Raw genomic sequence first — 18,385 nt, forward strand, 5'->3', positions numbered from 1 at the left:
AAAAACCAACTTTTTCTCTCATGTATTGTTTCTTCCCTCTCTCCAAAGTTGCTGTTCCTCTTTATTTCTCTATTTCTGTTATTAATAGCATTTTTATTCCAGCAACTTAATCTCATAAAGCTAAGAATCTTCTTTGATTATATACTGGATTGCATAGGAACCAGCATGCAAGATTAAAGAATTTCAAGCGAATTCTATGGAAATTAAAGTCATTGAAGGTTTTGGAATGTAGGAAAAATCTGGGAGTTTTAGTGAAGTATATGTATAATATAATTCAACAATATTATGTGGCTTCCCCAAAAGTTAATGAAATCTGGCACTACCTTAAGAGAGGTAGAGCTTTCAGAAACAGGGTGGTGATAATCACCTTATACTCTATTCTCATTAGATTCATCTGAGGCACTGTGTTCAGTTCTGGACATCTCAGTGTGAATAAGACACAGAAGCTTGAGGGAAGAAAAGTCAGTGTTGAAATTACTGTGAGAAAATAGGAACAAAGACATATATAGTAGAGCCATGAAGTGATCCTAACACTATAGATTTCAAGACAAGTAGCTTCATTATCCAAATCCTTTGACCCACACACGTCATTCTTCAGCATATACATTAAGGAAGTCAAAAGGAAATAAATGAATAATGTAGGCCAAATCATTAATAGCAGCAATCTTTGTGGAAACAAAGAACTAGAAACAAACTAATTCATTTATTGGGGAAATAACTGAAAATACTATGTTGTATCAATGTAATGGAATATTATTGTGCAGTAAGAAACAACAAAGAGGAATTCAGGGAAATGGGAAGATTTGTAAAAACCGACAGAGCAAGATAAGTAGAACTAGACATACAATAATTACAATAAAAGAGATCACTAAAAATAAACTAAAATTTAGAGAAAATCCAATGGAGATCTTAAAGAGGACAAAACATATAATCAAAAGATGAAGGACTACAAAATATTATATGCAATGTCAGACAAGGATGCTAATTTGGTTGGATCACAAAGCATAGGAGAAAGTAATGTGGCATGAAGCTAGAAGAGTTTCAGGGCTTTAAAAGCTAAACAGAGGGAATCACATTTGATTCTACAGTTTAAATAGCACTGTGATGTGATCAGATCTATGGGTAAGGAAAACCATTATGGCAGCACCAGGGAGAATGTTCTAAAGTACTGAAAGAATTTAATCAGGAAGATCAATGAGGAGCCTACTGTAAAAACTGGGGCAACAGATGATGTGAAATGTCCCGTGGGTTAGAAGGACATTGAAGAATATTCAAAAGGAAAGGGTGATCAGCATTGCCAGATGAAGCAAACAGAGAAGGATGAGGACTGAAAAAAGGTCATCAGGTCTGGCAATTAAAGAGATCTCTGGTAACTTGGGAGAAATAATTTCAGCTGAGTCATGAGGTTAAAAAGGCAGAGTATAAAGGGCTGTAGAGAGGAGAGAAAGTGAAAGCAATGAATATAGATGGTTTTTAAAAGAAGTTTGACTGAGAAAGGAAAGTAACAGGACAATAATGTGAAGAGATGGTAGTGTCCAGTAAAGGTTTTATTTTTTATTTTATTTTTTTTTAAGAATGGGCATATTTAACACATTAAAGTAGGAATAAGATGATAGGGAGAGGTTGAAGATAAAGGAGGGAGAGGGAGGACTCGGAAGGAGAAATAAGAGAAAAGACAATTTGCTGGAGAAGATAAGATCAGGGATCAAGTGCACTGGCATATAAATTGACCTTGACAAGGTTAAGAATCACACTTTGTCAAAGACTAGGAGGAATGAGGAGAGAGTGAAAGATGCCAAGGGGTTCTGAGATAAGAAAATTGGGGGGAACCTCATATTGAATGGTCTAAATTGTTTTTTTCAGTGAAGTAAGAGATAAGGTCCACAGCTGAGAGAAAGAGAGAACAGAATATGTAACAGCTAGAAAAGGGAAGAAGAGTTTGGAATGGTTTCTATGGGTGTGAAACTGGAAATTAGGGAGAAAATAAAGAACTATCTTTCTGGAAATAGGGGCCCAGATGAGATTTGATAAATGAATTTATAATGTACCTAGTAACATATTTCATGTAAATCATTCTAAAAATATCTCACACTACTAGATATAGAGGTCATCACTAAAAGAATCACAAAATCTCAATGACAGAAGAGACCCTGGGGACCACTTAGTGCATTCTATACCTAAACAAGAGACCATAACGAATGGTTAATTGCTTAAGATATCTAATATGACAGATTTGTAAACGGAAAGCAGCCCACTACACTTTGCTAAAATGTGTTTCTTTAAATAATACCAAAACCTGATACTTAGAAACCTATAATTTTTACTGGTCCTGTCTATCTATGCCATTAGACATTAAAATGTTAAATTAGCAGGCATCAAAATCAAGTTCACTCGCTTGTGGTTTATAGATTTCTTTCTGCCTATTTCTTTCTCCCTGCCTCCCTATCCAGGAAAGCAGACAAGAGTTAAACTTTTCTGATCCATTCTTCCATTTTCCAAATTCTTTCAAAAGTCACTGACAGTAGCTCAGCAATCACAACTGTCAGTTCTTTCAGTACCTTGAGACATGGCTAGTCTAGACTTGGGAATCTGAAGTCTTAAATGACAATGAGGTGCCTTTACTATTATATCTTGGGTTTCTTTTCCCTACTTAGGTGTTTCTACCCTCCATTATCAATTTTTTGCTATGTCTCTTCTAAAACAAAGAAAATCTGCCTTTGATAGAGAAAAGAGTGGCAAGAGTTGAATAATTCTGCCTTCCTATTGAAGGCAGCTCAGTCACCTTAACTAGAAATTCTATCCTTACTTTCATTCTTTGGTTCTCCTCAGAACCATTTGTTAGGTCCTTGGCAATAGTAAAATGAATCATCATAACTCTCTAAGGATGATATGACCAATAGAATAGCTATGAAAAATAGCATGGTCTAAACCAGAAATAGTCTATTAGTGGAATGAATGACTAAGTGAAAACTGTAATCGTTTTTGATATTTTGAAATTTGTCTTATACCTTTATTTCTTTACATTTGTAACATTTCCCACATTCCTTTAATTTCTCCCTTCCTTTCCTATTTGTTTGGAAACACAGTATAACAAGCTTTAAGTTATAGAGCTGAAATGAAATTCTACTTAACCATGCCAACATAGCATTCTGCTCTCTATCATATCCATCTGTTAGAGTAACGGAGAATTGAAGCAAAAGCTTCAACGTCAAGATCAATAATAAAGGGAAACAATGTTGTTAAAGAAGGGAAATGGTTTTATTCAATAACATTTTTCTCTTGTAACATTTATTTGGTTAGGTCTGAAATTGGTATTTATTATACTGAAGGTAAAAAGATTTTCTGATCTATGATGATTTGGGTTTATAAAATAAATTATGGGTCACTGCTTTTAAAAGAAGACTTGTCATAGGAGTCTTTTAAAATATTACATTTCAAATCTATGACAATATAAACACCATTTTCCTGCAACTCATATGCTATGGAAAGCAAGGTTCATCAGCACTTCAGACTATTTTTATTATTTCTTGTAAACTTGAAAACAAAGGTGAATTTTATTTCTTTAGAAGCAGGCCTGACAAAATAGTTAATAGAGAACTGGTGGCTCACATTAGAGAAGAAAGCTCTGGGGTATAAATTAACATTTCATTTTTCTATTATTGGGGAAAATGCTGTTTCTCATGTATTTTCCAAATAAAAAAAGTATCAAGATGTTTTCACATGTAATGGAAATTTTTGAAAAGGCATCACAAATTTCTCTGTCATTTTGAACAGAATATGATAAACGTAATATTTTGTTGACTATTCTGGGTTATCATGAATAATAACTCTTACTGCACTCCAATAAAAGTGTTCTCCAATTATTGAGGTGTCTGTATCCACAAGATGAGTGAAGGAGAAATGAAGTAACTATGCACAGTCCATGCTTAGAAAATAATGTAATATACTTTGGTCAGGCTAAATGATATCTAATTAACTCACCTGATTTCTTTTAATCCCTCCCTCTGTATAACTTGAAGAATTTCTTTATGGCTCATGGGTGTATTGGGATATTTCTCCAGGACCTGGGGGGGTGAAAAATATGTAATAATAAATTGGTTATGCCTCATTTTAACTACATTTCTATTTAATATTACTGAGGAATTTTCTACCAATATATAAACTTAATCTAAAAAGAGAAAACAATAATGATAAATAATCCCCCCCATCAGATATCATACCCAACAAAAGATAGCCTAGAAAGAAAAGGTAGAAATCCAACTGTTTGATCTGATTTAAAAAAGAAAAATGGTGAATTCAAAACTAAGAAAATGTACCCCCCCCATCCACCAACAACCAAAAAACCTCTCTGACCAAGGCACCTAGCAAAAACAAATACCTAATGAATTAAAAATCAATCTCTTATCCAATTAGTTTTTCTCTGCTTAGAAACCAACCAAGCCTTGACAAATATCATACCTTTCTAACCTTTTAAAAAGTCAAAAATCCTTTAAAACCATCAGTAAAATGAGGTATCTCAATAAACTACATAATTTAGATTAACATGGATAACATGCATCACAATAAAATCTGTCCCCAAGGCCTCCCTTACCTCTAGAGCAAAATTTAAATATTAAAAGAAAATGGGGTAGCCTTCCCACCCAGCACTGGATGGCTCAATAGGTTTAAGAGCAGGTTTGAGAGATTAAATCCCCCAGTTCAAATCTGGCCTCAGATAGCTCCTGGCTGTGGGATTCATTCCCCATTACTGCTCTTCTGTCCTAGAATCAAAACACAGAATTGACTCTAAGACAGAAGGTAAGGGTTTAAAAAATAATCAAAATTAGACAAAGAAAATGGTTTAAAAAATAATCAAAATTAGACAAAGAAAATGAGAAAGCTGTTTATACAGCTGGAGTTTCTAACCGTTTTTTATGTCATGGACGCTGTTTCAACCCCCTACCCTTGACTCTTGTGAAGCCAATGGTTGCCTTAAATGCATAAAATAAAATACAGTGTTACAAAGAAAAGCAATCATATTTAAATAATTTTGTTTTGATCCCAATCAATGATGCAAAAAGGTTAACCATTCCAAGACCTCCAAGAACAAATTTTTAAGTCATTCCAATCATTCCAACTAGAGATGGCATTCAAAAACAGTTTAATTTCGCTCAGTATATACATTAATTAAATATCTACCATGTTCAAGATATTGAGGCATAGAGGATACAAAATGAAATCTAGCCCCTACTCTCAAAAATTTACTCTACAGTAAGGGATAAAACACAAAGAAATCATTTAAATCATTTAAAGATGAAAAAAAGCAAGAAAAACCATAACATCACTGAGATAATGAAGGCAAAAGCAAACTGTAAAGTATAATGGCAAGGTACAAAAAGCAGTCATTAATAGTCTGTTGTCAAAAACAATACTAAACCATTAATGATTTCTCTCTGGGGCTGGCCATTTAAATAGATCCCCCTATTGCACCACCTAGCCCACATGTTTCTATCTTTTCCATGATTATTTTTAGCATAAAAAAAAGTCTTTCATGCAATTAAGGCAAAGTATAACTACAACAACTCTTCCAAAAACAGGAATAAATTTATTCTAGCATGATCTATTGATGATGAAGTCAAATGGGCTCTTTGAGATCACTGTTTACTTTTCTAGATTTTCATTAACTACTTCTTTGGTATATTATCATAGAATTTTCCCAGGAATCACAAAGTCAAACTCAATAGGGTACATTCTACAAATTCTATTCGCTTCTCTTTTTTGGAAATTATGACATGCCACTCTGTACTCTCTGCCAGTTCTTATTTTCCAGAATTAGAGAGATTATAGTTTTGTCTACTTGTCAACAGCCCAAGACAAGTAACAATTTCCAATGCCACCAGGAAAATACAAGCAAATCTATTTCTCTACCTTCTACAAGGAAAATTTTCTCACTTTTAGTTATTTTGGACACTCGGGTAAACACTCTCATTTTCACCAGTTCAATTATCTTGCTTATGCTACCTAGCTACAAATCATTGGATACCAAGATCTCAAAAGAATCATGACTGCATGTAACCAAGAAAGGAAAGACATGATGAGTTTAAACAGGTTACAATTTATGACCAATAATGGTAACATGCTAGAATTAGGGTAAAAATTGTTTAAATGGTTTTACAGTAATAGAGTAAAAGATATCTTAGAGAATTAAGACAAAATGAAATAAGCTGCTCATGTAGCATGAAAAGAATAAGCAACTCAAGTGTTGCAAAGGTACAGAAAAATATAAGAAATGGAGGAGTATTTGAAGCATAAAGAACTTTCAAAAAATTCTTTAATCAGTCAAGAATCACACAGTATTGAGAATGCAAATGCATCCCCCTCCCCCCAAGGAATATCTGCCCTAATGAGCTCACAGAATCCCAAAGCCAATGTGTAGTTATACTTTTTTCCTTTGTCCCAAGTTTACTTCAAAATTATTAAAGGATACCTTCTAATTCTACTATTTTGGATCCAAAGAACATATATCCAAATTTCCCTTATCTAGACTGCCAGATTTTTTAAACTTTCTTTATCTTTTCTCTGTGTCCTCTATCTTTCCTCAAACTGCAAACTTTCATTGACCTATTTTAGACATCTTCCTCATAGTTTCACTGCCATTATTTCTGATAACCAGAATTACAAACCTACCAACATGATATAAATATAAAATAAGCTTACTAATTTTTTTTCTTTCCAATGCTTTTTTAAAAAACTCTTTTAAGCCCTTACCTTCCATCTTAGAATACTATATAATGGTTCCAAAGCAGAAGAGCAGTAAGAGTTTAACAGGCAATGGAAATTAATTGACTTGCCCAGAGTCACACAGGGAGGAAGTACCAATGCTTTTTTAATGACACCCTGCCTTTATAACCTTTATGATTATGGCAGGTCTCTAGAGATGTCTTCAGTGACTAGTCTAAAAACTAACAAGCCCTTTAAACCTAACAAGTTTAAAATGGACTCATTTTAAACTTAGCACTTTTTTCCTTTCTTCTGGCTCACCTTCACAGCCTCACTAATATGCTAAACTATTTCCAAGTTACTATTTGCAAGGACTGCTGAAACAAGATTAATTCTATAGTCAGATCTCTTGGAGAATTGAGCTACTGTTAAGATTCCACTGATGACACTTGCTAGGATCAAATGAAGCACAAAACACTTGAACTCTGTCTCATCACCTGTATATCTTAGTTCTTTACCATCAATGAGGCAAAAATGAAGGGAGATGATGTCATTGGCTTCACTTGGAAATGGTTCAAATCTGGTCTCAGACACTTCCTAGTTGTGACCCTGAGCAAGTCACTTAACCCCAACTGCCTAGCTCTTACTGCTCTTCTGACTTGGAAACAATATCTAGCACTGATTCTAAGACAGAAGGTAAGGGTTTAAAAAAAAAAACTTTAAACTTGTAATAGAAACATTTGAGTAGAGTTATAAAAACATAGGCACTGCTGTAAAGCAGTGATTAATGGAATTTAACACTCATAATTTTCATGCTGAACCTGCACACAGCTGAAAAGTAGTTTCCAGTAGTAAACGAATATCAAAAAGTAGTAGGGAGGGGGCAGCTGGGTGGCTCAGTGGATTGAGAGCCAGGCCTAGAGACTGGAGGTCCTAGGTTCAAATCTGGCCTCAGACACTTCCCAGCTGTGTGACCCTGGGCAAGTCATTTGACCCCCATTGCCTAGCCCTTACCACTCTTCTGCCTTAGAGCCAATACACAGTATTGACTCCAAGATAGAAGGTAAGGGTTTAAAAAAAAAAAAGTAGTAGGGGTGGGGGTGGGGGGCAACATCAAGACAGCAGAGTACAGGCTGTGGAACCCAGTTGAACTTTGCCAACATTATCCTCCATACAATTTTAAAATAATGCCTCACTGAGGATGTAGACTCTAAATGAACATCCTAATGCAAACACCAACGACATGGAAATAGGTTCTGATCAAGGACACATGTAATACCCAATGAAATTGTTGCATTGGCTATAGGAAGGGTGGGAGTAGGGGAGGGAGGGAAATGTGATTCTTGTAACCAAGGAATAATGTTCTAAATTGACTAAATAAATTAATTTTTTTTAAAAACTAACTAACTAAATAAAATGAATTAATGCCTCAAATAAAATTTTGGAGCAATAAAACCAACAGTAGGTAAGGGAAGGATAAAAAAAGGCAATTCTGTGAGAAGATAAGAAATTCATAATAATATTAAAAAGATAGGTCAAATGTCGGAATTCTTAACCAAAGGTCTACAACCTTTTAAATATAAATATTCATATACAAATGTTTTTCTTTTACTATTATATGCATTTAAAAACATTCTGAGGAGTCCATACCTTTTACCAGAAAGCCACAGGGTTTCAAGATCCCTGGCATAATGGACATAAAATGCTAGAATCCCTAAAACTATTTTTCTACGGTGAGGCAAAAGAACATCTTATGGTCAAAGACTCTAAAGACAAATTTAATGGCATCAGATTTCAGTTATTCAAGAATATAGAAAAAAACTTGGTTCATTGGCAAACATACTTTAACATACTGTGGTTGTTCAAAGAACAACATGTGGTAGCAGTATTCAAGAGAACATCAAACAATAGGTATCATTTCAAGAATAGAATTGGAGTGTGACTTCTGGAGGGGGAAATATGCTGTAATTTCATAATTAGATTGTGGTAGTTACAAGTCATCCATAGCACCTCATACCTATCAAATTGGCTAACATGACAGAAAAGGAAAATGGCAAACATTGGAGAGGATATGTAAAAACCAGGACACTGATGCACTGATGATGGAATTGTGAGCTGGTTCAACTATTCTGAAGAACAATTTGGAACTATGCCCAAAGAGTTATTGTGAAAAATAGACTCGAATACAGGACTACAATCCCCATGAGCCTTTGCTCCACTTCCCCAGAATGCCTTGTAATCTCACCTGGGCCGAGATCGAGAAGGGATTTAAGCTCATTCAAGGCTTTTGAGAAGGTCTTGGCTTTTTTTGGGACTGCCGTTTTTCGCAATTCTTCAAGGTCCATATCTGACCATCTTGGGCATTGTGTTTTGAAATAATTTGTAATTGCTTTGCAAGAATTGTTTACAAAGATTCTTCTAACTTGTCTCTTTAGTTAAGTCCCAATCTAAGTATCTGTCCCCAAACTCGATAATTCTGTCTATAAATCTGGAGGGTGTTTCTTCGGCCTTTTGCTTAATTTTTTCCAGTTCCATCCACTTATCTGTATTGTCTGCACATTCCTTCATGGACTTGAGGATGGCCTCTCTACACTGCCCCCTAACGGCTTTTTGTCAATGTGTTCAGAAATTATTGGTTTTATTCTTTTTTCTCTTATCCTCACACTATTGTAATCTTTTAAGTTGATTTTGTTTTCATGATCCTTTGGAAAAAAATTCATTTTTTTGCAAATGATCACACGAGGGAATGTGAAAAATAGACTCGAATACAGGACTACAATCCCCATGAGCCTTTGCTCCACTTCCCCAGAATGCCTTGTAATCTCACCTGGGCCGAGATCGAGAAGGGATTTAAGCTCATTCAAGGCTTTTGAGAAGGTCTTGGCTTTTTTTGGGACTGCCGTTTTGGAGCAGACACGGCTCTTTCCATAATGTAGGTGAGGTCTAGGCCTCTGGCCTAGACACGTGTTTTTTCTTATCCTGTATTTTCTTTTAATCCTTAACTTTAATAAACCTCTAAAAAATATAATACTCCTTGCAGAGAGAAACTAATTTCTACCTGCCTCAGTCTCCCCATCTCCCCTAAATTTTAATCTTTACATTATAAGATTGCATTCCCTTTGACCCAGCAATAATACTACTAGGTATGTATCCCCAAAGGTATAAAGAAAAGGGGAATGGACTTATTTGTACAAAAATATTTATAGCAGAAACTTTTGGGGTGGCAAAGAACTGGAAATTGAAGGGATGTTCATCAATTAGGAAATAGTTAAACAAACTGTGGTATATAATTATAATGGAATACTATGGTGTGACAGATTGCTTTACGGACTACATAGGCACCCCTAGGTCACCCCAGAGAGTATTCATAGGTTTGTCCTAGACTGAACAATAAACCTTCAAGTACTCAATGATCTCTCAGACTAAAAAGCAGTAGATAGATAATCTAATCATAAACACCCTTTAGTCTTATCTAGGCCTTTCCCAGGTAGTCCAGCCCCTGGCTGGAATCTTTTTCTTCCCTAGATTCCATGTAGACCAATCAGTTATACTTCCTCTTTCCTTTATTCGCCAAAAGGTATATAAGCCTCCAAGTTCATCAATTCCTTGGAAATTCCCATGATGGATATTCCCATTCATGGTACATTTTCCTGGACACATAGTTCCTGGGAGTCCCAGGGCTTGGCTCTGTGTCTTGCACATGACTTGAGTGGTAGCCATAAGAACTCTATCTCACTTATCTTGATTAAAGACTTTCCTTTGTAATTACTTTAGTAGTTCTGTGTTTTTCGAGGTTGACAGGTGCTACAAGAAATGATAAGCAGGATGATTTCAGAAAAACCTAAGAAAACTCCCATGAGTTGATGAAAAATGCTGTGAGTAGAACTAGGAGAACATTGTACACAGTAACAACAATCTTGTAAATATGATCAACTGTAAAAGACTTAGCTATTCTAATCAAGACAATGATCTAAGACAATTTCAAAGGATCCATGAAGTTAAATTTACCTCCAAAGAGAGAAATGTCTCTGAATGAGAGCTGAAGTACAGTTTTTTAAACTTACCTTGGGGAGGACGGGGGGTGTCTATTTTCCATTTCAACATGGCTTATGTGGAAATGTTTTGCATGACTTCACACATATCATTCATATCAAATTGCTTGCCTTTCTCAGGGAGAGGAGAATGGCAAGAGGGAAAGAATTTAGAACTTTAAATTTTCAAAAATGATTGTTAAATTTTTAATGTGATTAATAAATATTTAATTAAATAAAAAGAAATTTAAAAAAATTAAAAAAAAAAGAATCACCCATAGACATACATTAGATTTAGGTTCCAATAGTCTTGGCATGCTAACTAGTTTTCCAAACAAGCAATCAGCTTTTAGTTTCTCTGGACCTATGAAGGACAGGTTCTTTGTAAAGTTGGTGTACCATATGGTATCTGCTAAAGGAGACAGGTGGTCAATACAAACCAGAAAAATCAAGTCAAAGAAGCCATTATATTTGGTAGTTAAGGAATTTCTCAAAGCAATATCTTTAGAAAAGTGAGAATCACAACTACTATATCCTAAGAAGTTGATAGGTGAATTTAATGTGGAAAAACAGAGGTAAGTTTTTGATATTATAAATCAACAAATCATCCTCAATATGTCTTTTGGTCTTCAGATGAATGAACAAGTTATCACCTGATTAGATTTAATACATCATTCTGTTCCTCAAAAACTAATTTCCTAAGATAAGCCTCAGGATCCTGTCTCAGGCCCTTTTCTGTTCTTGCTAAAAAATGTTTACACCTCTTAAGCCACCCAATACTTCCCTGCTCTTAAATCAAACTCCTTAATTTAAAATAAATAAAGCATCATCTACAAATTGCCTCTGAATGAAAATACCAACACTAGGCCCAGTATTTACTGATTTGTATTTATAACTCTGACCACCATTGTTCTCTCACTTGTCTTCTATTATCAGCTCTCTGGTGTCATATCTTTTGATAAAGTATTGAAAGAATCAAATATCATTTCTTCTAGCCTCAAACAAAGATTCCTAACCTGGTAATGGGGAAAGGGGGACTTTAAAAATCTGTATATGCTCTAAGAATATCTACAATGCCATTTTTTGTTGTAGCAAAGCCCTAAAAACAAAATGAGTAGATGCTCATTAATCAGGGAATGGTTGAAAAATTATAGTATAGGAACACAGGGTATTAAGATTTAATAGCTTAAAACTACAGTAAGACTTTTGGAGCATCTTATATAATGGAATATTACTGAGCCTTAAGAAATGATAAATGACAGTATCAGAAAAACTTGGGAAGACTTGTGTGAACTGATACAGAATAAAGTGAGCAAAATCAAGAGAGAATAATTTATACAGTGATCACAATAATGTGAGGAAAATTATTTTGAAAGATTTAATGACTAATCAAAGCCATGATCAATCAAAACTTCAAGAAGATCAGTGATGAGTCATGAATCTCTTAGCAGAGGAAGTAATAAAGTGATGCAAAATGAAACAGAATGAAACATACATTTACAAGCACAGCCAATGTGTACATTTCTTTTGCATTAAATATACTTATTTCAAAAGACAACTTCTATAAGAGAAAGAAGTAGTGAAAGTAACACAAAAAGTCAAGAAAAGGTAGGGCATCCATGAACCATTTTACACAGAAGAGAACAGAAGGAAATTCAGTACCATCCTTAAGAGAAGTAAGCTACAGAATGCAACTGCTGGACAGGAGGCCAGTGGTAAGCAATTGTATGCATTCATGTATTTTCAGAGATTGCAACAATTAAGTATCTCTTTCCAGACTCTAATAGTATAAATATTAAGGAAACAGAGTTTCTGTAAGTTGATAAAATATGTCAACTTGGAGGGAGAAGGGCATCCCAACTCCAGAAAAGATTTTTGTTCCCCTTAGGAGTTACAAAGGTAGTAACTGAGTTCTAAGGTTAAATAATTGTCATTAATGGTGGATTTATAAAGATCGAAAGATTGGAATGGATTTAAGGTAAAGGCTTATAGTCTCAATACTGGCATCAAGTAGTTGACAGCCTCAGATATAATAACCAGACAGAGCACCATCTGGTGGTAATTTACTTATACCTGAGAACCAGATCCCCAGAAGCTAGAAAAATTCTAGTTAAAGTCAAAGCAAACATATACAACACAAATAAGTATTTTACATACTTAATGTGGATAAAAATAAAGGCATAAAAGGAAATTACAAAACATTAGGGGTTAGGGGTGAACTTCCATCATACATTTAAAATTGATAAATGGGGGTGGGGAGTAATGAACTCTCCACTTCAGCTCAGCCAACTAACTTCCCAGACAATCCCCCTTACAAATAAGCTTCCAATTTCTGACCACCAGACACTTAATAAAAAGGTTGCCAATAATATCAATTTCCAAATCCAATGGCCTTTTCTCAGTCATCTTCCTTTCTGAGTTATTATCAGCTTTTCTTGCCATCTTTCTCTCTTACCTGAGTAACTCTTAGTTTTTCCTCCCACACGATAGTTCCTTCTCAATCAGAGGCCATTGCTGTATGTTTCATCTCCTTATTAACACAGCATATATGCCTCTCCATTTCACAGGCCTTCCTCTTTGCTTTTTCTACATTTGCTCTACTGATGTTGGCTCCCTAAATAATGATGATAATCACTTTACTCAGATAATTCCCAAATCTATATTTCCAGCCTTAATCTCTGCCCTGGATTCCAATCATACAATATCAATTATCTAATAAACATCTCTACCTACATGTCCCAAAGATACCTAAATGAAACTCATCATGTACAATACAGTTCTTATCTCCCTGCCAAGACTACCCTCTTTTAAACTTCTCTTTGTTGAAGATGTCACTATCCCTCTAAATCTCACAGATTCACAACCTTGAAGACATATCTAATCCTTGAACTTCTCTTATCACTAGTAATTCAATTTAAAATTAATAGGAATAGTTTTAGCAAGGTAGCAGTATATAAAATAAGTCATCAGCTTAAGAGACAGAAGAAATTGCATCCAAAGAATAAAATACAGTATATATAAGCAGGATGTGGTGGAGGGTTGACATACAGCATCCCTACAGAGACAAACAGGAACTACATCAATACAGTTGTAATTTTAAAATAACAGACCTAAATAACTGATGATATCACTTATAACTGGGCAATGCCAATAATAAAACTGACAATACTATCTAAATTTTTGTCCTTAATCAGGAAGTGCCATATCAAACTACTGCCTTAAAGATCTAGGGGAAAAATTACTAAATTCATCTGGAGGAAGAATCTCAAGTTGAAGAGTTTTTGTTTTTTTGTCACCCTCCTCTGGCCCATTCCCCTTCTACCAAGACAGTACTTTATCTTTAGGATTAGTTTTGCTTAAAATACTTTACTTAAAATACTAGTATTTGAACTACTAGTTCTTTCCTCCAACTCACATTCCATTCCTATTTGTTAACCCTTTCTCTAGTTTTGAGGTTTTAAATTTTATTTCCTTTAATTAACTATTTTATTCCTCTCTCTTCCCCCTTGCAGTTAAAAATTCATTCCTTGCCACTGTACCAGCCTTTGTTGGTTATTCTTTTTCCCAACCCTTTTTTGTTATTCTCTAAACTAATTCTCTTTCTTTCCTGCCTAATCTGAAATCTTATTCACTGTCTATATCTTTATTTATTCCATCTTTAATTTCTTTGTGCTCCTCACAAGTTTGAAATTTCTTACATTAGCTATGGAATACAAGCTCCCTCATACCTTTTTTCCATTTTCCTAAATTCTCAGAATTATAAATTCATGAGTATAGAGGCACTGCCTCACATTATAAAGCACCCTGTGTCACAAATCCACAGTTGATCCTCATGATTATTCTGCAACTTTCACAATTATGAATATTAAGGAGTAAAAAATCCACTAAAGCAAGGTGGGCACCAAGGACAAAAGCCTGGATCTGGAGAAATGAATACCTCAGTTCAAATCCTGTCTAGCGTAGACTAACCATGTGACCTTGGGCAATTCATTTGACTTGCCTCAGTTAACAGATCTGTAAAATAGGGATAATAACAGACTCTGCCTGATATATATACAAAGTTATTTGTAAACCTTAAAAGCACTATATCAATGCCATTATTATCACTCTAAAACAAAAGAATGGCAAAATGGATGAGAAAAGAAATACCCACAATCTTTTGCTTATAAGAAATACATCTAAAAAAGAAAGGCAGACATGGAATCAAAAAGGCTAGAAAAAAATTTCATGTGCATTCAATTAATAAAAAAAAACAATAACAAATAAAGTAAAAATAAAAATTCATAATATAAACAAACAAGGGAATTACACCGCGACTAACAGAACCATACACAAATTAACCCATAAATTTGGATAGCAATGAATCTAAACTTATAATGGGATTAAATGAATTACAAAAAAAGATATAAATAATAATAAAAGGCTTTCATGCTCCTCTTGAAGAACTGGACAAATCTAAAAGAAATATAAACAAAAGGGATTCAGACCTAATAATGAGTAAAGGAACAAAATATAGAAACACTTATACTGTAAAAAACCATGACAATGCCAAGACAATAAACCAAACTTTCTGAGATGCGGCTAAAAGATCCTCAGAATTAAAATTCTATCTCTGAAAAATGTATCATCAAAATAGAGAGGATTAATGAAATTAACACATATATTTTTTTAAATTATAAAGTTAAAACCTAAACTCAAAATAAGCACACGAAAAGGAAATCTTGAAAAAGAGGGAGGCCAAAATATAAATTGGAAACCCAAAAGACCACATAACTAAAATAAACGAAGAGTTGTTCTTTGAAAAGGCTAATAAAATTGATTAATTCTTTAGCAAACTTGATTTTAAAGAAGTAAAAATTAAATTAACAAAGAACAAAACAGAATAATATTCAATAAAAAATTATCAAATATATACAATTTTATGACTAAAAAAACAAAAATCTAAGTTGTAGGAAATTGCCCCAAACTATTCAGAACACCAAACAGGTATCACAAAAAATTCAATTACAGAAATGTAAACTGAACTATCTATAAAGAAACCACCAAAGAAAAAAAATTCCTGATCCAAATAGAATTATTCTATCCATTCTCTTATGTAAATCTACCAGACTTTAAAAGAACAATTACTAATACTATGCTAATTCAAGAACTGAAAAATCGCTCTCCCAAACTTTTTAATAACACAAAAATATGAATAATTCAGTTAGAAAAAGATAAAAAATCTAGAAGGACAACTACAAATCACTATTATCTAAAAAAAAAAAAAAAGCTCAGGGTTAAGGACAGACCTATGATTTCAAGGTAAAAAAAATGCTATTAATTCTAGTTAGTAACTTCTTTGTTACTTAGTCATAGAATTGTCTAGAATAGAAGATTCAAATACAGAAATCACACCACTCCCACTAAATAAATAAATTATTACATATATGTATACATATATATGTTTTTTTCTAAGTCAACATCTGGGCCACAGGGATCTTTTATGTAAAATTTAGTGAAACTTGTTTCTATTTAAGTTTGACACCAATGACCTAGAATACGGAGAAGTTAAAATGATTTACCCAGGATCACAGAAAATATATGAAAATATAAGGTAGAACTCAAACCCAGGTCTTCCTGGCTCCAAGGCTAGCTCTTCTATGTTGCAGCTCAATTTAAACATTTTAAATAAATATCTGGGGAAATTGCAGCAAATTTTTAAAAATTCATTTTTATCATTCATTATGATCAAGTTGGACTTATACCTAATGATGCAAGGATGTATCAACATTCAGAAACCAACAAACATAGTTATATGAAACACAAAAACATCATAAACCACATAATATCAACAGATGCAGAAAAAAGTACAACCATCATTGTACTTTGATACAAGATATAACTCATTTTTGCCAAAGAACACAAAAGAACTAAAAAAACATAACCCACCAAGTATAGGCATAGGCAAATCTTTTTTTTTTTTTAACATGCTGCAAAGTGTTTCATTTTTGCAAACAAAACCAAGCATAATATGTAGTCAACACACTAGAAGTTCTTCCAGGAATGATGCTTTAAAAAAATATATTGCTTAGTTCTAGATTCCAGAAAAAATCAGCAAGCAAGGTGATAAAAAAAATGCTTTATAAAAGCAGTAAGGCTCCTTAAATAAAGATAAATTCCAAATGAATAAACAACTTGAACATAATAATGCTATAATAAATTAAAAGGAAACAGGTTCAATATCTTTCATATATTAGAAACATTAGTCATTACAATAAGATCAAAATTATATTAGATTATAACTGAAAACCAAAATATATATTTATAGATGACATCTGAATTCCTTTGTCCCAAATGAAATCCTTACTTCTCTAGTAAGCCTTCTCCAACCTCCTTAATTCCAGTGCTTTCCCTACCTTAGTTATCTCAGTTATTCAGTTTATTCTATATACATTTGTTTGCATGTTGTCTCAATCCCCACATTAAACCTAGTGAGCTCCTTGAAAGCAGAGACTGTCTTTTGTCTCTTTTTGCACTCCCCAGTGCTTCACCTAGCACCTGGAACATAGTAAATACTTTAATAGGTGTTTACTGACTGCAGAGTCAAGAATAAACAGTTCAACTGAAGACTAAACTTAATTTTAATATAAGTATACTTTGGAGCATAAAATAAGGAGCTAAATTCAACCCAACCCGCACACAAATGGCTATTTACAGAACACTGTAGAATAAACTGATACGGCAGTCTAATAAAGCAGATAGCAGGTCTATAAGTAGGAAAAGCAAAATGAATGAATGAATGAGATTAACTCTTAGAGAGGCATACAACCCTGTGCGAAAGACATTTGTAGAAACAGCCAAGACAAAATAGTGACAGTTGTGGAACACCAAGCCATTACCCACCCAGCACAAGAAACAAAGATACAAAGAAGGCAGGCAGCAGACACACAATAACCAAAAGAGAAACAAATTAAATGACAAACTACATGTATTTGGGCAAAACAGGGAGCCATTTGGGCAAACAGCTAAAATTGACATTTTAGCCCACCCCAGGTCTCTAGCCAGAGTGGCTTCTTTAACCACAAGAGGGCAGTGTTTGCATACCACGGTGCACTGCAGTGTGAAAACAAGCAGATTTTGTGCAGTATCTGACACTGCTAATATATATAAAAGCTCCCAAAATGACACAGTGTAGGTAAATAGATTTTCAAATCCCTATTACTACTTAAGGGCATTCAACCTATCTTCGAAAGACGCTATGATCATTTCCCTAGTGTCCAAAAAATGTAGGACAATCCTCACTTCCAGAGCTCTACACTTGTCTAATTAACACTTGCACCTTAATTCCTGCTGCACCTGTCAATTCACCGGAAGGTGTGCAAAGGCACATATTCAGGTCTTGGATCTTAACAATTCTGAAAAAAGGAATTTTAAAAGCATCTTTTAAAAATCCAGAACCTGAAATTTTTTAATGACATGCTAATCAAGTGTAAAATGTTCTGATTATTTTTCCTAAATGATCTAAATTTCAGGCATTTCCAAAGTCAATGAAGTAATTAATATATTAGCTAAAATTTTTTTTTACACATACAAAAAAGATGGTAAATTTCAACTCTATAACACTAAATCCTTGGAGTGATTTGGGCAATCCAAAATTATCCCTAAAAGTCACTCTA

General features: G+C 34.0%; 1 protein-coding gene across 2 annotated transcripts in view; it reads right to left on the reverse strand.

Moving 5' to 3' along the window:
* ASXL2 (ASXL transcriptional regulator 2) overlaps positions 1–18,385 on the reverse strand; it is a 171,056-nt gene that overhangs the window by 100,638 nt on the left and 52,033 nt on the right. The window contains exon 2 of one of the 2 annotated variants that reach the window (XM_001380127.5): positions 3,982–4,064. The exons of the other annotated variant lie outside the window; for it this stretch is intronic. Within the exon in view, the coding sequence (XP_001380164.2) occupies positions 3,982–4,064 (83 nt within the window). The remainder of the gene's footprint in view (positions 1–3,981; positions 4,065–18,385) is intronic. 2 annotated transcript variants of the gene reach the window in all.

This window comes from Monodelphis domestica, chromosome 1 (assembly GCF_027887165.1).
Source record: "Monodelphis domestica isolate mMonDom1 chromosome 1, mMonDom1.pri, whole genome shotgun sequence".
Lineage (NCBI taxonomy): Eukaryota > Metazoa > Chordata > Mammalia > Didelphimorphia > Didelphidae > Monodelphis > Monodelphis domestica.